The following is a 22,086-nucleotide window of genomic DNA, read 5'->3' as shown; positions in this document are numbered from 1 at the left end:
TGTGATTTTAAGTGAAATAATCTTGTTGGAAAAATTACTTGGGTCACGCACAAAGTAGATGTCCTCACCGACTTGCCAAAACTATAGTTTTATTAAAAATAAAATATGTAAACTTCCGACTTCAACTGTACGTATTATAGCTGGTACTGTCTGGTTCCCACAGTATGTTGATCATTAGGGTTGTGGGTTCAATCCCACTGAGGAACACCTGTATGAAAACATTGCCTGCGTTACGTAAGGAGCTTTAGATCAAATCATAATCTATTTGTCATATATCATTATTAATAAAACACCATATCAAGTATGATACTATTTTAATACAACTCTCTAATTATGTTTTGGAGAAGAACAACAATCCATGAGTTGTGTCTAGTCCACCTAATGAGTTGTGTTCTAGTCCACCTAATGAGTTGTGTCTAGTCTACCTAATGAGTTGTGTCTAGTTCTCCTATGAGTTGTGTCTAGTCCACCTATGAGTTGTGTCTAGTTCTCCTATGTTGTTAGTCCACCTATGAGTGTGTCTAGTCCACCTATAGTGAGTTCTCCTAGGTGTAGTCTAAGTCCACCTATGAGTTGTGTCTAGTCCACCTATATGAGTTGTGCTAGTATCCTATGAGTTGTTGTCTAGTTATCTCCTATGAGTTGTGTCTAGTCCACCTAATGAGTTGTGTCTAGTCCACCTTGGGTTCTAGTCCACCTGTCAAGACTTATGGTCCGACCTGTTCCATCCTTCCAGCAGAGCTCCACACCTGCTCATTTTTGTCCTTACCGTTTTTAACTAAGGACTGATTTTTCTACCTGGGAAACCAGTTCCCTTTTCACGCTGTCGTACCTGCCGGAACCAACAGCTGGCTCTGATCCTCAGGCCAGCTGAGTACAACTTGGCTCGGTTTCAGTTCAGTAGTGTGAGAGCCATCAGGTGTGGACACTCCAGCCAATCAGTAACATTCATTGATCAAGCAGGCGCCAGGGAGAACTTCTAACTGCAGGGCTGGATAAAACTGAAGGAGATGAGTTCATTAAACACCCCCTGCACTACAGTGATCACAAAAGGACATAAGCTAAGGGTCTGGCATCATCGTTATGGAGCTGCAGCACACCCTAGTGCAAAGCCTCTGATGGAAGAATTACAACAAACAGTGAAGCTCAATTTTCTCTGGTCGATCACTGCGATGGTCACTTGGTGCCTTCCAGACTGCCACAAATAACTTTTATTTTTACATTTGATCAGTCAATCATTTTGCATCTCTTGTCTCACACCCTAGTGAGGGAAAAACCTCTTGATGGGAGAATTACAACTGAAACAGTGTGAAGCCTTATTCTCTCTGGTGATTTCATCGGGTCATCCCTTGGTGCCTGCCAGACTGCCACAAATATCTTGTTTCTGCAATGTTACAGCAGTCTTGGTTGTCTTCCGTCAGTGTCTATAGTGAATATTTCTCAATGCACACCATTGCTTACTGCAGTGCACTGACACACTGGGTAACTGTAGCTCATTTTCCTTTCTGAATCACGCAGGTAGCCTAGCGGGTAAGAGGCGGGCAGGTAGCCTAGCGGGTAAGAGGCGGGCAGGTAGCCTAGCGGGTAAGAGGCGGGCAGGTAGCCTAGCGGGTGAGAGCATTGGACTAGTAACCAAAAGGTTGATGGATCGAATCCCCGAGCTGACAAGGTAAAAATCTGTCGTTCTGCCCCTGAACAAGGCAGTTAACCCACTGTTYCYWRGSCSKYMWTKRAAAWWMSRAWKKKKTSTKRMYWKSCYWRKTWAAWTWAAWWARKWAWTWAAWWAAAAAATATRAATAATAAAAMATTCCCACTACCCACACCTAGAACATGATTGTTATTGTCAGTAGTGACAGAGTGGCAATAAAATAAAATACGTTTTTCACTGATTTTCTTTGAACTCCCAACTGGTGTAAATATGAATTATACTGGAGTGTGTTTCAATGTTAATCAGGTGATGACTATAAACGTCATCCTCACCTGTAAAGAGTGTATGGTCAGGAAATGCACKGATATCTATGGCCCGTAATAAACTGAGACCTAAAGCGCTGAGGATTGTGGGTTGTTCTGACTTCAGTAACAGCTCTGGGTAGTGATATGTGACATCACTCATAACGTGTGAACTGAATACAATACAACTTTTATTTGTTTTATTTTATTTTTTATTTTTACAACAGAAAGTGCGATTCTGCTCTTATCTCACAATCCACCGCCCAGACAACACGCAAATACACACATTTTGTCAGGAGCACAGGATCAGCCCTGGAGTAATTTTTGGGCTTAAGTGCCTCGTCCAAGGGCACAGTGGTAGGTGAGTGTGTCTAGGATGGGACACCAACAGCCCTCCAGATGCCAGTTTAGTCCCCACCGTATCATCCCACTGGGCACACCATGTCATTTCAACGTGGAAATGTGGGTAATATTTTGATTCAAATCCAATGTTATATGTCACGTGCCGAATAAAACCTGGTTGATCCTGCCAGTAGCATATGCTTGTCTCAAAGATTCAGCCATGCAAGTCTAAGTACACACGGCCGGGACAGTGAAACTGCGAATGGCTCATTAAATCATTACCGTGAAATGCTTACTTTACAAGCCCTTAACCAACAATGCAGTTCAAGAAATAGAGTTAAGAATTTTTATTTTAAATGTAATAAAAACAAACACAATAAATTACCGAGGCTATGTACAGGTTAGTCAAGGTAATTTGTACATGTAGGTAGGGGTAAAGTGACTTTTTTTTAACCTTTATTTAACTAGACAAGTCAGTTAAGAACAAATTCGTTTTTTCAATGACGGCCTACTGGGGAACAGTGGGTTAACTGCCTTGTTCAGGGGCAGAACAACAGATTTTTACCTTGTCAGCTCGGGGATTCGATCTTGCAACCTTTTGGTTACAAGTCAAACGCTCTAATCACTAGGCTACTATGCATAGATAAACTATGAGTAACAGCAGTGTAAAAACAAAAAGGTGGGGCGGTCAATGTAAATAGTCTGGGTGGCCATTTGAATTAATTGTTCATCAGTCTTATGGCTTGGGGGTAGAAACTGTTAAGGAGCCTTTTGGACCTAGACTTGGCGTTCCGGTACCGCTTGCCGTGCAGTAACAGAGAGAACAGTCTCTGACTTGGGTGACTGGAGTCTATGACAATTCTTTGGGTCTTCCTCTGACACCGCCTGGTATAAAGGTCCTGGATGGCAGGAAGCTTGGCCCCAGGGATTTTACTGGGCTGTACACTGTACGTACTACCCTCTGTAGCGCTTGACGGTCAGATGCCGAGCAGTTGACATTGATCAATGAGATTTTAACCTTTTTATTCACCCAATCAAAAACAACCAGATGTTTATTGATATCCCAATGTGTTATTACTATGCATTTAATCTCCCGTGGGCAGCTTGCACCTGCATAATAAATAAAAAAAACTTCCTTTTAATGTGGGACCTTTATATAGACAGGTGTGTGCATTTCCAAATCATGTMMAATCAATTGAATTTGAAAATAAAGGWGAGCCGTACWCTCTAGGAGCTCAGATGCAAAAATGTWATATCCAACGTTTCGACAGCAAAGSYGTCTTCATCRGGGTATAATCAATCAATTGAATTTACCACAGGTGGACTCCAATCAAGTTGTAGGAACATCTCAAGGATGGCCAATGGAAACAGGATGCACCTGAACTCAATTTTGAGTCTCATAGCAAAGGGTCTGAATACTTTTTCTAAAAACCTGTTTTCACTTTGTCATTGGGGTATTTTGTGTAGATTGATGAATAAGGCTGTAACCTAAGAAAATGAGGATAAAGTCAAGTGGTCTGAATACTTTCCCGAAGGCACCTGGYTGCTCATATTCTAATAGTTTGCCTAATTTCAGTTTGTGACAAAACAAGCAGTCATTGTGTAGAGAATCATTGTACYATCTAAACCGCTGTTAAATATATTTTCCATAACCACAAATTATGTATTTTCAGCTGTTTTGAAGCTGTGTACAATACCGAAAGTAAAAGACGCAAAAAATGAATCTTAAGAACGGGAAGCATAGAAATAGTGCGCATAGAACAGATATACCGCTTCTTAGACTTGCTTTCAATGACAATGACAGATCTATAKCTCACTTTTCTATGTGGATTTGGTCGGGTCGGACTAAAAGTGACATTTGCAGCTTTTAACTGTAAAAAATATATTAAATATATTTCATTTGAATGTTTTCATCTCATTTGTCAAACAAATTACTTCAAAGWCTATGGTTACCWTCGCACGTTCATCCAAAAAATTATTACAGCATTCGAACACTGTGCACCCGCCAACTTTCCTTCAGTTCTGGAAGTATCTCAACTGGAGGAAGCATCCGAGCGGGCGAAACAGCGCCCCCTCTGTCTTACTATATGTAACCCATGTATTTGATGCTGTCTGGCCAAAAAGAGTATGACATGCCATGGGCTTCACATACAGAACATGTCCTCTGCCTTAACGTCAATGACAGTATTATCAGCCACACTGCTCTTTTTACTAAAGAAATGTGTGAATTTAGAGGATTTCATTTGAACAGAATAATTACCTTTCTTTTCTCTGCTCTGAAAGTGCCTCACTGCAGGTTAATTTGAATGAATGTCACGTTTGCGTGTGAAACAATGCACGGGATCTCTGTCGGAGTGAGAGTCCACTCTGTCGGGGGGGGGGAGAGGTAGTTCCAAACGATCTGTTGTCCCAACTCTGTCGGGGGGGGGCGTGATTATCCAACTCTGTTGTGGGGGGTGAGTAGTCCACTCTGGAGTCCTCTGTCGGGGGGGGGGGGGGTGGATAGTCAACCTGTGGGGGGGGTGGAGTAGTCCAACTCTGTCGTGGGGGGTGAGTAGCATTATTATGAACAGTACATGGGTGATTAATGACCCGTTTCTACTAATGAGAAATTATTGATCTATTATGAATTATTATTTGGCTGTATATGGATTCATGTACTTTTTAAAAATGTTTAGTAACCTGGCACAGTGGCACACAATTGGCCCAGCGTCGTCAGGTTGGCCGGGAAATGCTGTCATTGAAAATAATAAAATGTTCTTAATTAACTTGTCTAGTTAATAAGGTTAAATAAAATAAATTTAAGAAACACCTGCTTGTCGATATTTTAATTCCAAAATCATGGTGAAGCGTGATTCATCCCTTATGAGAATACGTTTCCACTTCTCCAGAGTCCAATGGCGGTGAGCTTTACACACTCCAGCCGACCCTTGGCATTGCGCATGGTGATCTTAGACTTGTGTGCGGCGTGCCGGCCACGGAAACCCTTTTCAATAAGCTTCCCGACAAACAGTTCTTTGCTGACGTTGCTTCCAAAAAGCAGTTATTTTTTTTAAATATTTTTGATATCTTTGGTTTCTCCAGTGCCTCCAGTCCAGCCAGTAGGTCTATGGGTGGTCCCCCTGGATTCCCTGGCCCTCCCCCCTCCCTCACCCCCGGTGGACCCCCTCTCTTCCTGCCGCTGGCTTCAACCCCACACAGCCTCCAGTAACACTGCGCAACATGTGTGAACTGAACCAAATGAACAACTAGAGAATCAACAAACAAATGTTCTCTCCTTCCCCTCCGATTGTCGTTTTGTAGAGTATAATAAATATTTTTATTGAAGACAAGAGTCCAAACCAAATAAGTCACAAACATTCAACATGTTCAAGTTTGTTGTATGAAATAGGTTTGTCCTCTTGATTTTACATTTTCTAACCCATAATGCTGTGTGTTGTCTGCTTTGTCTGCAGGTTTCCCTCATCCAGTAGTGGGTGGGCCAGGAAGCACCAAAGATGAATCTGGATCTAAAGACAAGGCTGGAGGGAGTGGTGGCCCCTCAGACACTCCAGACAGCCAGCTGGGAGCTCCAGGTGGACCAGGGCCGTGATGAGTCCTCCAGGCCCACCACCATTGGTTGGACGCTCGCCTAGCTGGCTGTTCTGGAGTGTCGTCCCAGAAAGGGGCCCCAACCGACCTTACTTGCTGCGCCCCACTGTCTCGCTCTAGATCAGAAGTCGATCCCGGTGGGTGGTCTACCACCCCCTGCATACCTGTCCAGCCCCGCTTCCCCTCCACTCCTCCGCCCCAAACATAGCCCCCTAATATGATGATGGGCTCCAGGGGTCCCAACCACATGTTCCCCCCCAGGGGGGGCCCTCCAGGTGGGTTCAGGATGCCCATGGGACACCCTYCCATGGASGACTTTCCTCACGGACCCCCCAGACATCCCTTCCAGCCCGGACCCCCCGGGGAGGAAGAGGGCAACTGGGAGGGTGGGAGACACTTCAGGGACGAGAGGCCAGGGTTTGGGGGACGTGACAGGGATGGGGGGAGGTTTGGGGAGCGGGGGAGAGGGTTTCCTAGAGGAGGAGGAGGAGGAGGAGGAGGAAGAGGAGGGGGAAATGGTTGGTCCGTAGATGGGCCTGAAGGGAGGGACCGCTTCATGAACCGACGGGATAGATTTGAATGGTGATGAGGCAGGGCCAGGAGGCTTCAGCCGTAGAAACTGGGGGTAATCATTCAGGGTCCTGTTCAGTAGGGAGAAAACGTTTTGGAACAGAGTGAAACCGGAAAGGAACTACCTGAACTTGTCCAGTATAAACCCAGAGTTTTTTGTTTTTGCTGAACATAACCCAAGATGTCTGCCCTCGAGAACTACTTGGGAGACTGGGCGCACGGASTCAGACGCAGACATTGTAATGTACAGCCTGTCCCCGACGAGTTTCTCCACCGTTCCAAAGACATTAAGACTAACACAGAGGAAAACAATATTATGGGACGGTTTCCCAAAACATAGAWTAAGCCCAGTCCATGAATAAATAACATGTTCAATGGAGGATCTCTGTTAGAATGGCTTCTTAATCCAGGACTAGGTTTAATCTGTGTCTGGGGAAACCTACCCTATCAGAATATCTCAGTTTTAATCCAGTGGAAGTCTAATTTTGAAATCCGTTCATATGAAGAACTTTGTCCTACCTTTTTGAGCTGATCTGTTCTGACAGAGAACCACTGAGAGAAGAATACTGCTTTGTATATAATTGTATTTGTGCTGATGGCCAATATTCTGTTTTGTATATTTTTGAGTAYATGTTTTTGTTTCTACTCCAGTAAGTCTGTCACTAGGGCAGTGAGGAGAAACAGACTGTGGGTCTGAAAACACGAGCATCCTTGTATTGATGGGTGAGTGGGGGAGGGAGGGGGGTGAGTGGGGGAGTGGGGTGCTCAAAACATGAAAATCTTTTGCTTCAGAATTTATCATTAGCAGTTTGTTTTTAGTAAACTATTTTTGTACAAATTTAAGTGTCTTTCTTTGTAAGTTCTTCATGGGAGGCATATTAAATGTAATGTTATTTTTGTTTTAACTCACTCATACAAGGGACACTAGGCAGTTCCATTGTCTACCAGTAGAGGGTGCTGTATCACATCTTTACAGCGGATAGTAGCTAGGGTCTCACTTGGGAAGCATGCCAAATTCCACCCTTATTCTGTAGCTAGTGCCCTACTTTTGACCAGGGAATACGGTGCRGGCTAGGCCCCTTGAGAAGGTGGGCAAGTCCCTGTCCAGACTTGTGTCTGGGGAAAAACACAGACAAAATGCTCCTCATCAAACGTGCACAGGATACAACAACTGTTAAACCGTACCGTGGAAGTCTAACCTTGAGASGTCTTTCCCAACAATGCAGTCACACTAATACAGAATACAAATTACTGAATCAAAACCACAAGAACTACGATGTGAGAACGTACGTGTATACAGGTCAGTGTCAGGATGTTATTCAATGGGCGGGGGTTGTGAGTGATTGAGGTCGGTTATACATAAAAAAGTGACTGGTAGTAATATATATTTATATATATATAACACATATACACGTGTAAACAGGTCACACACGCGATTTGCAGGTGTCTTATGCAGGTGCAGCAAAATGCTTATGTTGCTAGCTCCATCAATGCACTAGAATGTCTCGCAAATACAACACGAACTAACAAATAATAAAACATTGAATCAAAAAATGACAGAACGATGCAATTAACAAACCAGAGAAGATACACTACATGACCAAAATTATGTGACACCTGCTCGTCAAACATCTCATTCCAAAATCATGGGCATTAATATGGAGTGGCCCCCCTCTTTGCTGCTATACACAGCCTCCACTCTTCTGGGAAGGCTTTCCATAGATGTTGGAACATTGCTGGTGGGACTTGCTTCCATTCAGTCACAAGAGCATTAGTGAGGTCGGGCACTGAGTTGGGCGATTAGGCCTGGCGGGCAGTCGCGTTCCAATTCATCCCAAATGTGTTCGATGGAGTTGAGGTCAGGGCTCTGTGCAGGCCAGTCAAGTTTCTCCACACCGATCTCGACAACCATTTCTGTATGACCTCCTTTGTACATGGGGGCATTGTCATGCTGACAGGAAAGGGCCTTCCCCAAACTGTTGCCACAAAGTTGGAAGCACAGAATCGTCTAGAATGTCGTTGTATCGTTAAGATGTCCCTTCACTGGAACTAAGGTGCCCGAACCATGAAAAACAGCCCCAGACCATTATTCCTCCTCAACCAAACTTTACACTTGGCACTATGCATTAGGGCAGGTAGTGTTCTCCTGGTATCCGCCAAACCCGATTCGTACATCGAACTGCCAGATGTGAAGCGTGATTCATCACTCCAGAGAACGCGTTTCCACTGCTCCAGAGTCCAATGAAGGCGAGCTTTACACCACTCCAACCAACGCCTGGCATTGCGCATGGTGATCTTAGTCTTGTGTGCGGCTGCTCGACCATGGAAACCCATTTCATGAAGTTCCCGACGAACAGTTCTGGTGCTGACGTTGCTTCCAGAGGTAGTTCTGAACAGACGATTTTTTACACGCTACGCAACTCAGCACTCGGTGGTCCCGTTCTGTGAGGTTGTGTGGCGTAACACGACTGATGTCGCTCCTAGAGTTTCCACTTCACAATAACAGCCCTTACAGTTAACCGGGGCAGCTCTAGCAAGGTAGACATTTTACGAACTGACTTGTTGGAAAGGTGGCATCCTATGAGGTGTCACGTTGAAAGTCCATGGAGCTCTTCAGTAAGGCCCATTCTACTGCCAATGTTTGTCTGTGGAGATTGCATGGCTGTGTCTCAATTTTTATACACCTGTCAGCAATGGGTGTGGCTGAAAAGCTGAATCCACTAATTTGAAGGGGTGTCCTCATTCTGCTGTATATATAGTGTATGAAGGGGAGTCACATACTGCTGTTATATATATATATATTGTGTATGAGGGGGTCCACATACTGCTGTATATATAGTGTATGAAGGGTGTCCTCATACTGCTGTATATATGTGTAGAAGGGGAGTCCACTACTGCGTATATATAGTGTATGAAGGGTGTCCACATACTGCTGTATATATAGTGTATGAAGGGGTGTCCACATACTGCTGTATATATAGTGTATAAAGGGGTCACATACTGCTGTATATATAGTGTAGAAGGGGTGTCCACATACTGCTGTTATATAGTGTATGAAGGGGTGTCCACATACTGCTATATATAGTATATGAAGGGGTCCTCATACTGCTGTATATATAGTGGATGAAGGGTTGTCCTCATACTGCTGTATATATAAGGGTATGAAGGGGTGTCCTCATACTGCTGTATATATAGGGTATGAAGGGTGTCCACATACTGCGTATATATAGGTATGAAGGGGTGTCCTCATATCCTGCTGTATATATAGTGTATGAAGGGGTGTCCACATACTGCTGTATATATAGTGTATGAAGGGGTGTCCACATACTGCTGTATATATAGTGTATGAAGGGGTGTCCACATACTGCTGTATACATAGTGTATGAAGGGGTGTCCACATACTGCTGTATATATAGTGTATGAAGGGTGTCCACATACTGCTGTATACATAGTGTATGAAGGGGTGTCCACATTCTGCTGTATATATAGTGTATGAAGGGGTGTCCACACTCTGCTGTATATATAGTGTATGAAGGGGTGTCCTCATACTGTTTATATAGTGTATTTTAGAGTGAGCATGTGTCAGAATCCACAATATAATATGTAGTGTTATAGACAGAATAGAATGTGGATGGAAAATGGTATGTACAGTAGGTATATTAGGATGAGCTATGTGGAGAATACAGTTTATACTGTACATACACAGTGAGTAAACAGCAGTATAGAAACAGAATATGAGGTGACCAGTGTTCAAATATATACACGGGGCATTAGTTTCAAGGTGCAAGGCAGAGTACCCGGACAGGTAGCCGGCTATTGATGGCTGTTCAACAGTCTGACGGCCTGCCTGGTGATCGAAGCTGTTTCTCAGTCTCTCGTTCCCAGCTTTGATGCGCCTGTACTGTCTCTGTCCACTAGATGGTAGCAGAGTGAACAGACCGTGGGGCCCATGACAAATGTCTTCAGCTACCGTAGATTATAGATGGTTGTTGAGCCTTCTTCTCCATGGTGGTGGGACCACATCAGGTCCCAGGGGCGCAACTTTCATTTTAGAAGTGGGGGGACAATTATATATATATAATTTGTTTTATCCATTCGGATAAACTCTCCAAACAGCCTACCCAACCTTCGGAGGCGTCCGGATGGTCCTAAAGCACATCGTTGCCTCGTTTTGTATCACATTACATCGATAAAACTGGCAAAAATGCAATTTCAGAAAGTGCTGGGACATGTCCCCCCCCCGCCCTCCTCCCCCCTCCTCCTCCTCAGTGGAGGTTGCGCACCTGTCAGGTCCTAAATGTTTTAATGAATTCTTCACCACAACAGAGATTGTTTCAGCTCAGCTGCAATAATAGTGTTGCTCAGGTGGTCCAGAGTTTTGATTGGTTGAATCAGGTGGTAAGAGTTAACTACGTTCCAAATGGCACCATATTCCTATGTAGGGTTCTGGTTGAATAGTGTACTACATAGGTTTGGTCTGAAGTAGCTGTACTAATAGGGCTCTGGTCTGAAGTAGTGTACTACAAAGGCTCTGGTCTGAAGTAGTGTAACATAGGGCTCTGTCTGAAGTAGTGTATACATAGGGCTCTGGTCTGAAGTATGTGTACTAAAGGTTTTGGTCTGAAATAGTGTACTACATAGGGCTCTGGTCTGAAGTAGTGTACTACATAGGGCTCTGGTCTGAAGTAGTTGTACTACATAGGGCTCTGGTCTGAAGTAGTACTACATAGGGCTCTGGTCTGAAGTATGACTACGGGCTCTGGGAGAGTGTACTACGTAGGGCTCTGGTCTGAAGTAGTGTACTACATAGGGCTCTAGTCTGAAGTAGTGTACTACATAGGGTCTGGCTGAAGTAGTGTACTACGTAGGGCTCTGGTCTGAAGTAGTGTACTACGTAGGGCTCTGGTCTGAATAGTGTACTACATAGGGCTCTGGTCTGAAGTAGTGTACTACATAGGGCTCTGGTCTGAAGTAGTGTACACTAGGGCTCTGGTCTGAAGTAGTGTATACGTAGGCTGGTCTGAGTAGTGTACTACGTAGGGCTCTGGTCTGAAGTAGTGTACTACGTAGGGCTCTGGTCTGAAGTAGTGTCACGTAGGCTCTGGTCTGAAGTAGTGTACTACTAGGGAATAGAATAGGGTGCCGTTGTCTTATCCAGATGGCCCGTTGTCTTATCCAGATGGCGTTTTTATCCAGATGGCCCGTTGTCTTATCCAGATGGCCCGTTGTCTTATCAGATGGCCCGTCTTATCCAGATGGCCGTGTCTATCCAGATGGCCCGTTGTCTTATCCAGATGGCCCGTTGTCTTATCCAGATGGTATCTATTTTGTATATCTGTTTATATTGTTGACCACAACATAAATATTATTCTCGCCTGGTTTGTTATCTTACATGTTACGGGTGACTGCTTCTTTCTCACGCAACGGGCTCTGTTCCTCACGGCAACGGGCTCTGTTCTCACGGCAACGGGCTCTGTTCCTCACGGCAACGGGCTCTGTTCCTCACGGCAACGGGCTCTGTTCCTCACGGCAACGGGTTTCTGTTCAGTTGACACGAGTGAGTCCAGTAATACCGGCCGGCCCACTTGACTCTACACTACATGTTACAATGTTGTCTGCTTCTCATGATCCCCTCTAGCCCGAGGGTATTACTGGTGAAGACAACGTTTAGTATTGTATCTTCAAACATTAGAAACCAACTGGAAATAGTTTAATACCTTCTGAAGTTATAACTCCCTTTGCCTTGGTCACTTCTCTTTAAGTCTCCCCCTCACCTGATACCTCACCAGATATTTTCTCTGTTTATATTTCTAGAAATTGAGATTTTCTATCCACAGATGGCAAAAATATTTTACATTTTTTGTGTTTTTCTCCTTTTTCTTCCTAATTTCAATCTTGTCTCATCGTTGCAACTCCCCAACGGGCTCGGGAGAGCAAAGGTCGAGTCGTGTGTCTCTCGAAACATGACCCGCCAAACTGTGCTTCTTAACACCCACCCGCTGAACCCGGAAGGCAGCTGCACCAATGTGTCAGAGGAAACACCATCCAACTGACTACCGAAGTCAGCCTGCAGGCGCCTGGCCCGCCACAAGGAATCGCTAGAGCGCGATGAGCCAAGTAAAACCTCCCCCCCCGGTCAAACCCTCCCCTAACCCGGACGATGCTGGGCCAATTGTTCCCCGCCCTATGGGACTCCGGGTCACGGCCGGTTGTGACACCGCCTGGGATCGAACCCGGGTCTGTAGTAGCACTTTAGACCGCTGCGCCACTCRGGAGGCCCAATTTTACAATATTTTAAACTAACAGATTATCCAACACTGTGAGTGATTTGTTTATTAGTTGTTTGACTGTCTGAAGAATTGGTTGGACAACATTTAAAATAAAGAAATTAAAATATTTTCCTATTCAAAAAGGTTGTTTGTCAGTGATTGATTTGTATAGGTGTAGTCTAGGTGTATTTACTGATAATGCACAGTTTGCACAAATATACAGATGTAGAGGTGTCCCGGACTCCCGACTCCGATTGGCTCAAGCAAGAATTTAGTGTCACCCTCGTCATCCACTCGCGCGCAGTCTCCGTTGTCTAAGGGCCGCGCGCCCCTCTCCCCTCGCGGCGTGAAAACAACATGGTAGCGGAAACACACGGCGCTTGCAGCGGAACAGACACAGTCTAGCGATGGCATGTTCTACACAGCGGGTCCGATTCACCGCACACACTGGACGACAACCACAATAATCACCTGAGAGTAATGACAGGTAAGTTTATTTTTATTTTTAATATAGTGTGTTTTTGTTGTTAGTTTTTCTTCTCATGTGAGGATAAATGAGCTTTATGTTTGACGCCGAGGTGCCCCCCCCCCCGGGTCCTAGAGACCAGTTTGATTCCCCGTGACCGCGTCAATAATAAGGCATTAGACCTTTCTCTGGTCGTATCTTGTGTACGGATAGGCTAAACGCGCAGGTAGGCTGCCGGGTGTTACTCATATAGCAGTGATTTTAAAGCTGACATTACWGCATGAGCCCTGTCCACTTGTTTTCTATTCATAATGAATGGATGCATGCGTGTGCCCATTGCCCTGCCACCACCACATGAATGGCATAGATACCTAGATAGCCTATAGATCAATAGTCTACATTGGGCAACAAATCACTTCACAATGTTGTCGACTCTAGTCACTCTCCCGTGGCTATTTTGAGAGGTAAAAAAGTGTAATGTCTGTGTGTCTTCATTACTGAATGGCGGAGTTCACGGTGACACTGACAGACAGCAGTAGACAGACATGCCTGCCTTGCTACAGGTATTCTAATAAAACCTGACAGCAGTCTATTGTAAGCTATTGATTAAACCAAATGSATGCAGGACATAAAACATGCACACACCTGTAGAATAAGATGTGTATACATGTGTATACATGTGTATTGATTTGACAATGTGTTTGGAAACAAACTGTAGGACTCTGGTGGGTGTGTATGTAACAGTATAACTTTAGACCGTCCCCTCGCCCCGACACGGGCGCAAACCAGGGACCTTCTGCACACATCAACAACAGTCACCCTCGAAGCATCGTTACCCATCGCTCCACAAAAGCCGCGGCCCTTGCAGAGCAAGGAGCAACACTACTTCTAGGTTTCAGAGCAAGTGACGTAACTGATTGAAACGCTACTAGCGCGTACCCGCTAACTAGCTAGCCATTTCACATCCGTTACATGTATATATGAGAGAGAGAAATATGAATGGTCTCAGAATGACTTGGTGTGGTAGAATGAGGATGGACCACATTTGTAACAGGACAGACAAGGTTCTGACATTGTCTACGACTGATGGGTTGGGGACTAACCTTCTGCACATCACTACCATCATCATCACCACCCTCTAACAATAACAGAGTTAGTCATTACCGTTAACAGTTGGTCATTTTTGCTTTCCATCCCTCAGGATGGAGAAGACTTGGTTACGTCTGTATAGCTATATGAGTTATCTGTTTATCCAAATCTCTATTCCCTATATAGTGCTCTGATCCATAGGGAATAGGGTTCTATTTGAGACTGAGGCTGTGTATATGTAACAGTTTTTTTGCTTCCGTCCCTCTCCTCGTCCCTACCTGGGCTCGAACCAGGGACCCTCTGCACACATCAACAACTGCCTCCCGCGAAGCATTATTTACCCATCGCTCCACAAAAGCCGCGGCCCTTGCAGAGCAAGGGGAACAACCACTTCAAGGTCTCAGAGCAAGGGGAACAACCACTTCAAGGTCTCAGAGCGAGTGACGTTACYGATTTGAAACGCAGTTTGCTCGCACCCCGCTAACTAGCTAGCCATTTCACACCAGTTACATATAGACAGATAAATATAGGTTATATTTACATATATGTTTACTTGTGCCACCAGGTCACAAATTCTGCTGTTGGGATTGGACACTGGGTGTTTAGCCTGACATATATACGGGAGTTTGTAAAAAGTAGATTTGTGTCTTTTCCGTGGCTAAACCAACTAGGCTTGTTAATTAACCAATTTATTTGTATTAGAGGTCGACCGATTATGATTTTTCAACGCCGATACCGATTCAATACGGACGATTTTATATTCTTTTTTTTAATGTATTTATATTATATATATATATATATATATATATATATATCATACACACACACACATTTTTGTAATAATGACAATTGCAACAATACTGAATGAACAATGAACACTTTTATTTTAACTTAATATAACATAAATAAAATCAATTTAGTCTCAAATAACATGAGAACATATGTTAAAACGAACCACGAGCTTTCATGGGTCTTCAATATTCCCAGTTAAGAAGTTTTAGGTTGTAGTGCAGAAAGCAGAGCTTGTCTGCATGGTCCCTGTCAGTCTGCTCCTCCCGCGAAACACAGACCTTATTTGAAGTAGATCAAGACATTCTCTATGGAAGACATGAACGATAAAATAACGAAGGAACCCCTTTCAAGTTCAGCCGCAAGTTATTACAGAATTATAACGCGTCGACTATTTCTCTCTAAACCATATACCTTTGACTAATCCGGAACTATCCCCTCGAAAACAAAACGTTTATTACGTTCCGAATTTTATCTAACGGGTGGCATCCATGAGTCTAAATATTCCTGTTACATTGCACAACCTTCAATGTTATGTCATAATTACGTAAAGTTCTGGCAAATTAGTTCGCAAAGAGCCAGGCGGCCCAAACTGTTGCATATACCCTGACTCTGCGTGCAATGAACGCAAGAGAAATGACACAATTTCACCTGGTTAATATTGCCTGCTAACCTGGATTTCTTTTAGCTAAATATGCAGGTTTAAAAATATATACTTGTGTATTGATTTAAGAAAGGCATTGATGTTTATGGTTAAGTACACATTGAGCAATGACAGTCATTGATTGATTGTTTTTTATAAGATAAGTTTAATGCTAGCTAGCAATTTACCTTAGCTTACTGCATTCGCGTAACAGGCAGCCTCCATGTGGAGTGCAACGTAATCAGTGTTAGAGCATTGGACTAGTTAACTGTAAGGTTGCAAGATTGGATCCCCCGAGCTGACAAGGTTAAAAATCTGTTGTTCTGCCTCGTTCCTAGGCCGCCATTGAAATAAGAATGTGTTCTTAACTGACTTGCCTAGTTAAATAAAGATTAAATAAAGGTGTTTTTTTTAAATCGGCAAATCGGTGCCCAAAAATACCGATTTCCGATTTGCATTTCTGACCCCCTCCCAAAAAATGATATATATATTTTGAAAAACATACGCAGTTTCTTGAATGGGGTCACAAATTGAGTCAAAGCTTTTTTGAAATCAACAAAGAATGAGAAGACTTTGCCTTTGTTTTCCCCCCAATAAGGGTGTGCAGGGTGAATACGTGGTCTGTCGTACAGTCATTTGGTAAGAAGCCAATTTGACATTTGCTCAGGATATGGTTTTCACTGAGGAAATGTTGGATGCTGTTGTTGATGACACTGCAGTGGATTTTCCTGAGGTTACTGTTGACGCAGGCTCTGCTGTACTTATTGGGGTCAAATTTGTCTCCACTTTTGTGGATTTGGGTGATCAGACCTTGGTTCCAAATATTGGGGAAGATGCCAGAGCTAAGAAAAATATTGAAGAGTTTGAGTATAGCCAACTTGAATTTGTGGTCTGTATATTTTATCATTTCATTGAGGATACATCAACACCACAGGCCTTTTTGGGTTGGAGGTTTATATTTTGTTCTGTAGTTCATCCAATGTAATTGGAGAATCCAGTGGCTTCTGGTCATTTTCTAATAGTTGNCTGGTACAGATTGTGGACGTCCCAACTTGTTCAGAGGTTTCGCATTGGATGTTACAGCGTCAGTGCTGTAGAGTTCACAGTGACTTTGCCTTCTTCTGTGTAAAGGACAACGTAAAGACAAGTCTGGACCTGGGCACAAGCTGGGGATTGACACAAACATAACCAATGTTTTACACTAGTGGGTTTTGGTATATAAACACTTGTAGTGCGTCAGAAATTGCACCCTATTCCCTATATAGTGTATGACTTTTGACCAGGGTTCATAGGCCTGTAGTAAAAAGTTAGCACATTACAGGGAATCGGTTGCCATTGTGACACATCCTTTTATTGTGAAAAAAAAAGAAAAAAAAAAAAAGACGACAACTTATTTAAAAAAAATGTAACTTTCCACAGTGACCCACCTGACACACACGTCCTGAGCTGAGTTGTTTCTCCATGGCCGTGTCTGACGTCTCTGAGCTGAGGACAACATAGTCTTCTGCTGCTAGAGAAAACGCTGATCTGGGAACTGTCTCAAACCTCTCCAGAACTGCAGAAGGAGGAAGGGAAATATTAGGATACACAACAAAACAATGAAGGTGTCTTGACTCACAAAAAAATAGCCAAACTTCAGAAATTCCTTTTATTGTTTTTGAATGTGTTTTTCTCTTGCTTACACGACAAATTGACATTGCTCTAGCACCTCAGTCATTCCTGTACTGTAAATATAATATGTAGAAATATACCACTTGACGTAATATGAGTTCCTTTTAGTTAAAAAAAAAAAATAATTAAGTACAAGAAAGGTTGCAGCTTTGAACTGTTGACTAAGAGCATAGCAGCACAAGTAGAGGTCACACACAAAACTCTTAACCTCAGTCGTCAGTGCTTCAAATCCTAATAACATTGTGGAGCATGATTCCTAGGTTTAGTCTCTCTCTAGTGATCCTCAGACAGAACCTGAGTCACAGGAAGTGGTCCAACTGACACCCTATGAAGTACACTACTTTTGACCAAAGCCCAATGMTCCCTGGCCAAAATAGGAAGTATGGCTCCATTTGGGACACATACAGTGTGACTCAGGTATCTGTTGATGTTACAGCCATGTGTTAAAACACTGGTCCARAAAAAATACTTCAATAGACCTGAGTCACCTGACTAAGAACTTCACGCTCAAACTGTTTGTTTGTCTCCAGTCCACAGAGACAATACATTCACTTCCTGGGGCAGCAATACAAGATACTTTTTGTTCTTAAAACGGTGTCCCAGACAGTACCTGAACATTCTCCCTCAGACAGAGGCTGGCCAGTGGATGTCCACTCCAGCTGCTCTCCGCTGGACGTCACACAGCGCCACCTCCTGGTCTGGATGTCCTGCTGGGCCGACAGGAAGWCCCCTCCCTCTGAACACCTCAGGCCACTGCGCTGGCACTCTGTCAYACCTGGACATCACAAAACACACATATACATGGTGAGTTGAGCAGTTAAYCTGCCTATGTTTAGGGGATAGGACGATGGTCCTAGACCTCAGTAAATATCATAGATCTACATAATAATAAAGTCAAATATACTCCCCCAATGCTCTCTCACACTGGGTGAGCTGAGCAACAGAAAGCCAGTGGTAAGAAGGAGCCCAAAGAGCTCCATGTCTCCCATCTCCTCACTCACAGTGTGTGGCAGTGGAAGCTCCGGCAGTGGACGTGCCTTTAGGACACATGGTACAGAAGTCTGACCCCTCCTGGTCTTGGTAGGAGCCCTGAGGACAAGGCGAACACGCACCTCCACTGGAAAACATACCCGCAGGACACACCACTATAGGAGAGAGAGTGGGGCAGAGAGAGGGGGTGAGAGAGGGGGTGAGAGAGATGGAGAGAGTGAAAAGAAAGATGGAGAGAGAGAGAGAGAAGAGGGGAGAGAGAGGGGGAGAAGAGAGAAAAGAAAGAGAGAGAGAGAAAAGAAAGATGGAGGGAGAAGAGAGAGCGAAAAGAAAGCGAGGGGTGAGAGAGGGTTTTATTTCATATGAACTGATATACAGTAGTTCAGGCCAGGTTGTGTTTTAGGGGACAGGTAATAAGGACGTACCACATCCTGTTCCAACACGCTGGTAGCCATGGGAACAGCCAAAGTTGGGTGCTGAGGTAGAAGGACTCTGGGTTCAGAGGTCAAGAGGGAGCGGTAGGGGTCACTACCCATCAGGCCTAGCAGCCATCCAACAGCCTCTCCTCACTGAGAGCCACGTCTGGAAACAGATGATTCACTAATGACTTACAATCCACAAATACTTCTGTTGTACCATTCAATGAAACATGAAAAGGCGCGTTGCACACCTCCAATACAATATACACACAAAGTCAAAGTTTAAAAGATAAACTAGTCTTGAAACATATTTAACGGGTGTGAGACAGTATTTGTGGCTTTCATTGAGAAATATTGTCTGTGCTCCTTACCGACGTCATGCAGGTCCGGCAGAACAGAGACAGGCAAGGTCTGAGAGAAGAGCGCCTCCAGCTGACCTGAACACTGGCACTTTCCTCACTCACACACTCTACAGAGACGGACGACTCATCACACACTGACACAGAGCTGAACATCAGCTAGAACAGGAGAACACAGTAGTTAGTCAACCTGTACAGACTGCTCCACACTGACACAGAGCTGTAAGTCACAGTAGTTAGTCAACCTTGTACAGACTCATCACACACGGACACAGAGCTGAGAGTCACAGTAGTTAGTCAACCTGTACAGACTCGTCTCACACTGACACAGAGCTTGAAGGTTCGAACAGTAGTTAGTCAACCTGTACAGACTCGTCTCACACTGACACAGAGCTGTACAGTCACAGTAGTTAGTCCAACCTGTACAGATGTACAATTCTTAATTTGTCTCCCTGCCACAGGAGAACTTTCCTGCAATGCAGGACATTTTAAACTTTGTAGAGTATTTGAGGTTTAAAAAGGCTTCTGAAGTTTGTAACCACTTTCAGACTTGATTTTCCTTTATGAAAAAGATATAACCCTTACAAAATTGCTCAATAATTATAATCCACATAATAATTAATATTTCCTGTTGCTGGAGGACTATTTTCCTGCTCTAGCAAACTGGCTCAAATGAAGATCCTACATCTGTAGCTAGCCAACCAGCGTTCTGTCCAGTGGGTGTACTTGTGCATCAAGCTGCTTTGTGGTCCAGTTCTGTCTCGGGAGACTTCCTCAGTCAACTATAGACAACTAGCTGTAGTACAAAACATCATATGCAAATCAATAAAGTCAACATTCATTAAATCATGCCTGTACATTTTCTAGAGAGCTTATAGGGCTGCGTTTATGAATACATCTGTAGTTAATGAGTTGAGTGTTTTCTAAGAAGGATGTTTTGCATTAGTTCAGGGTTCTGGAGTGTCTCCTGCAGGCACCTTTCCATTCAAAGCAAGTTACACATGGTTTTCACTAGCTGTTATTGCAACAGTAGATGGCAGACATTCGGACACACACACACACACACACACACACACACACACACACACACACACACACACACACACACACACACACACACACACACACACACACACACACACACACACACACACACACACACACACACACACACACACACACACACACACACACACACCTGCAGGCTGCAGAGACCCTTGCCCTCATGTCGTAGAGTAGAGAGGCTGCAGGCTGGAGTGAAGGGAGGAGCTGCAGGATCCCTGGCCTGGAGGCAGGGCAGCTGGAGCACCACAGAGGTCTGGACGGTTTGCAGCACCTGAAGTCCTGGAACACACAGAGACAGACCCAGAGACAGAGACATGACATCATGAAGTCTAGACTCCAAAGCCCTGCCAAACACACAGTGATTCCATCAAACTGTACACAGCACTGATTACAGTGTGACGCATCAACGGTCCAAGAGAGACGTAAACAGTCAGACATGAGCAACAACTGAACGCTGAGGAGAAAACAACTTCCCTAACATCAGGACACTTTCACTGCTAGATAGTCTATGAGTGTTATGACTGAATGTCAACTCCTGTGAGCATTTGTCATATTACCCTGTTTTTCAGACAGACAGGAAGTCTGGTCATTCTGTGTTATACTATACACTGTGGAGGTCTGGTCATTCTGTGTATACTACACACTGTGTCTGTACTGTTTACACACATGTGGAGGTCTGGTCATTCTGTGTTATACTACACACTGTGGAGGTCTGGTCATTCTGTGTTTAGACTACACACTGTGGAGGTCTGGTCATTCTGTGTTATACTACACACTGTGGAGGTCTGGTCATTCTGTGTTAGACTACACACTGTGGTAAATGTACATCTGCTAAATCAGATCATGTCAAGCTTGGCAGAAGTACATCTTTTAACAGAAAGCTTGAGATATTTTTTTAGGTCATTGAGGCAAACCAAAAGTCCCAATACGGTTTGAATATTCAGAAATTGAGAGAGAGACAGAGATACTCTCGGAGAGAGAGGGAGAGAGACAGATAGAGAGACAGATACAGTTAGAGATACAGAGAGAGAGAGACAGAGTGAGAGAGAGACAGATAGAGAGAGAGAGAGAGAGAGACAGATAGAGACAGAGAGAGAGAGCGGAGACACAGATAGAGAGAGAATAATGCATTTTAGCGATAATAAAAAAATCTCTACTGTACAGAGCCAGAGAGAGGTAGAGAGCCAGACAGACAGACAGAATATGGGGTGTTTGTTTGATGTGGTGTGTGGTTAGTTACTCTGACAGGCTTGAGGAAGTGGGGCCTCTGTCACCCAGGTTCTGGTCTCCACGTCACACAGTAACTGCATGTTTACAGGAAGTGTGCTTTCGTAACCCAGGTGACAGATGAGGGCACAGTTCTGCTGGCCACCAATCACGTCAGAGCGACAGACCACGTCACCGTGGGTAACGGTGATGTCAGAGAACGGAGAGGGACACTGGGACCTGGAGACAGAGAGAAACAGGTAAATAGATGGAAGACAAAGTTTTACTGAAATGTGTAAATAAATAGTGAATTTTAATATGAAGCGTTTGTCTTTCTATTTGTACAGATATAATAAGCTTTTGGTAACAGATGGGATATTGTTATTGGCCAACTAAACGCGCACGTCCGTGTGTGTTAATGTAAACACCTGTGGCCATCTTTAAACATCCAGGACATATATACCAGACTTACTGTCACAGGCTGGGGTCTTCCCGGTGCCGCGTGGGGTCCTGGTTCCAGGCAGCTCCTGTCCATCTGTCTGAGACACACACCAGCAGTGTGTCTGGTCACACTGCAGCGGGGAGAACAGCCTTCCATCCACCTGGCACTCTGGCTCATAACCCACCACAGACTGACCTCTGTCTTTCAACAACTGACACCAGCTAG

The 22,086-nt window shown here is 44.2% G+C and overlaps 1 protein-coding gene and 1 long non-coding RNA gene across 3 annotated transcripts in view; one reads left to right on the top strand and one right to left on the bottom strand.

The window, feature by feature from the left end:
* LOC139024499 (uncharacterized) overlaps positions 1–22,086 on the top strand; it is a 240,855-nt gene that overhangs the window by 203,238 nt on the left and 15,531 nt on the right. The window lies entirely within an intron of this gene.
* Positions 16,768–21,656, bottom strand: LOC111960796 (thyroglobulin-like). Of its 2 annotated transcripts, none has more exons than XM_070436912.1 (8): positions 21,454–21,656; positions 20,347–20,492; positions 19,161–19,307; positions 18,796–18,952; positions 18,382–18,525; positions 17,991–18,155; positions 17,137–17,264; positions 16,768–16,875 (listed from the first exon to the last, which is right to left on the bottom strand). In XM_070436912.1, exons 5-8 carry the CDS (start codon positions 18,506–18,508, stop codon positions 16,810–16,812), a joined length of 486 nt encoding a protein of 161 aa, XP_070293013.1. In that variant the 5' UTR covers positions 18,509–18,525; positions 18,796–18,952; positions 19,161–19,307; positions 20,347–20,492; positions 21,454–21,656; the 3' UTR covers positions 16,768–16,809. The 2 variants fall into 2 exon arrangements, with proteins under 2 accessions (XP_070293013.1, XP_023838772.2); XM_023983004.2 differs by having other exon boundaries at positions 17,142–17,264.

The sequence above is a fragment of the Salvelinus sp. IW2-2015 genome, linkage group LG4p, assembly GCF_002910315.2.
Source record: "Salvelinus sp. IW2-2015 linkage group LG4p, ASM291031v2, whole genome shotgun sequence".
Classification (NCBI taxonomy): Eukaryota; Metazoa; Chordata; class Actinopteri; order Salmoniformes; family Salmonidae; genus Salvelinus; species Salvelinus sp. IW2-2015.
The sequence above is the reverse complement of the archived record's forward strand: the minus strand, read 5'-3'. Positions and strand labels throughout refer to the sequence as shown.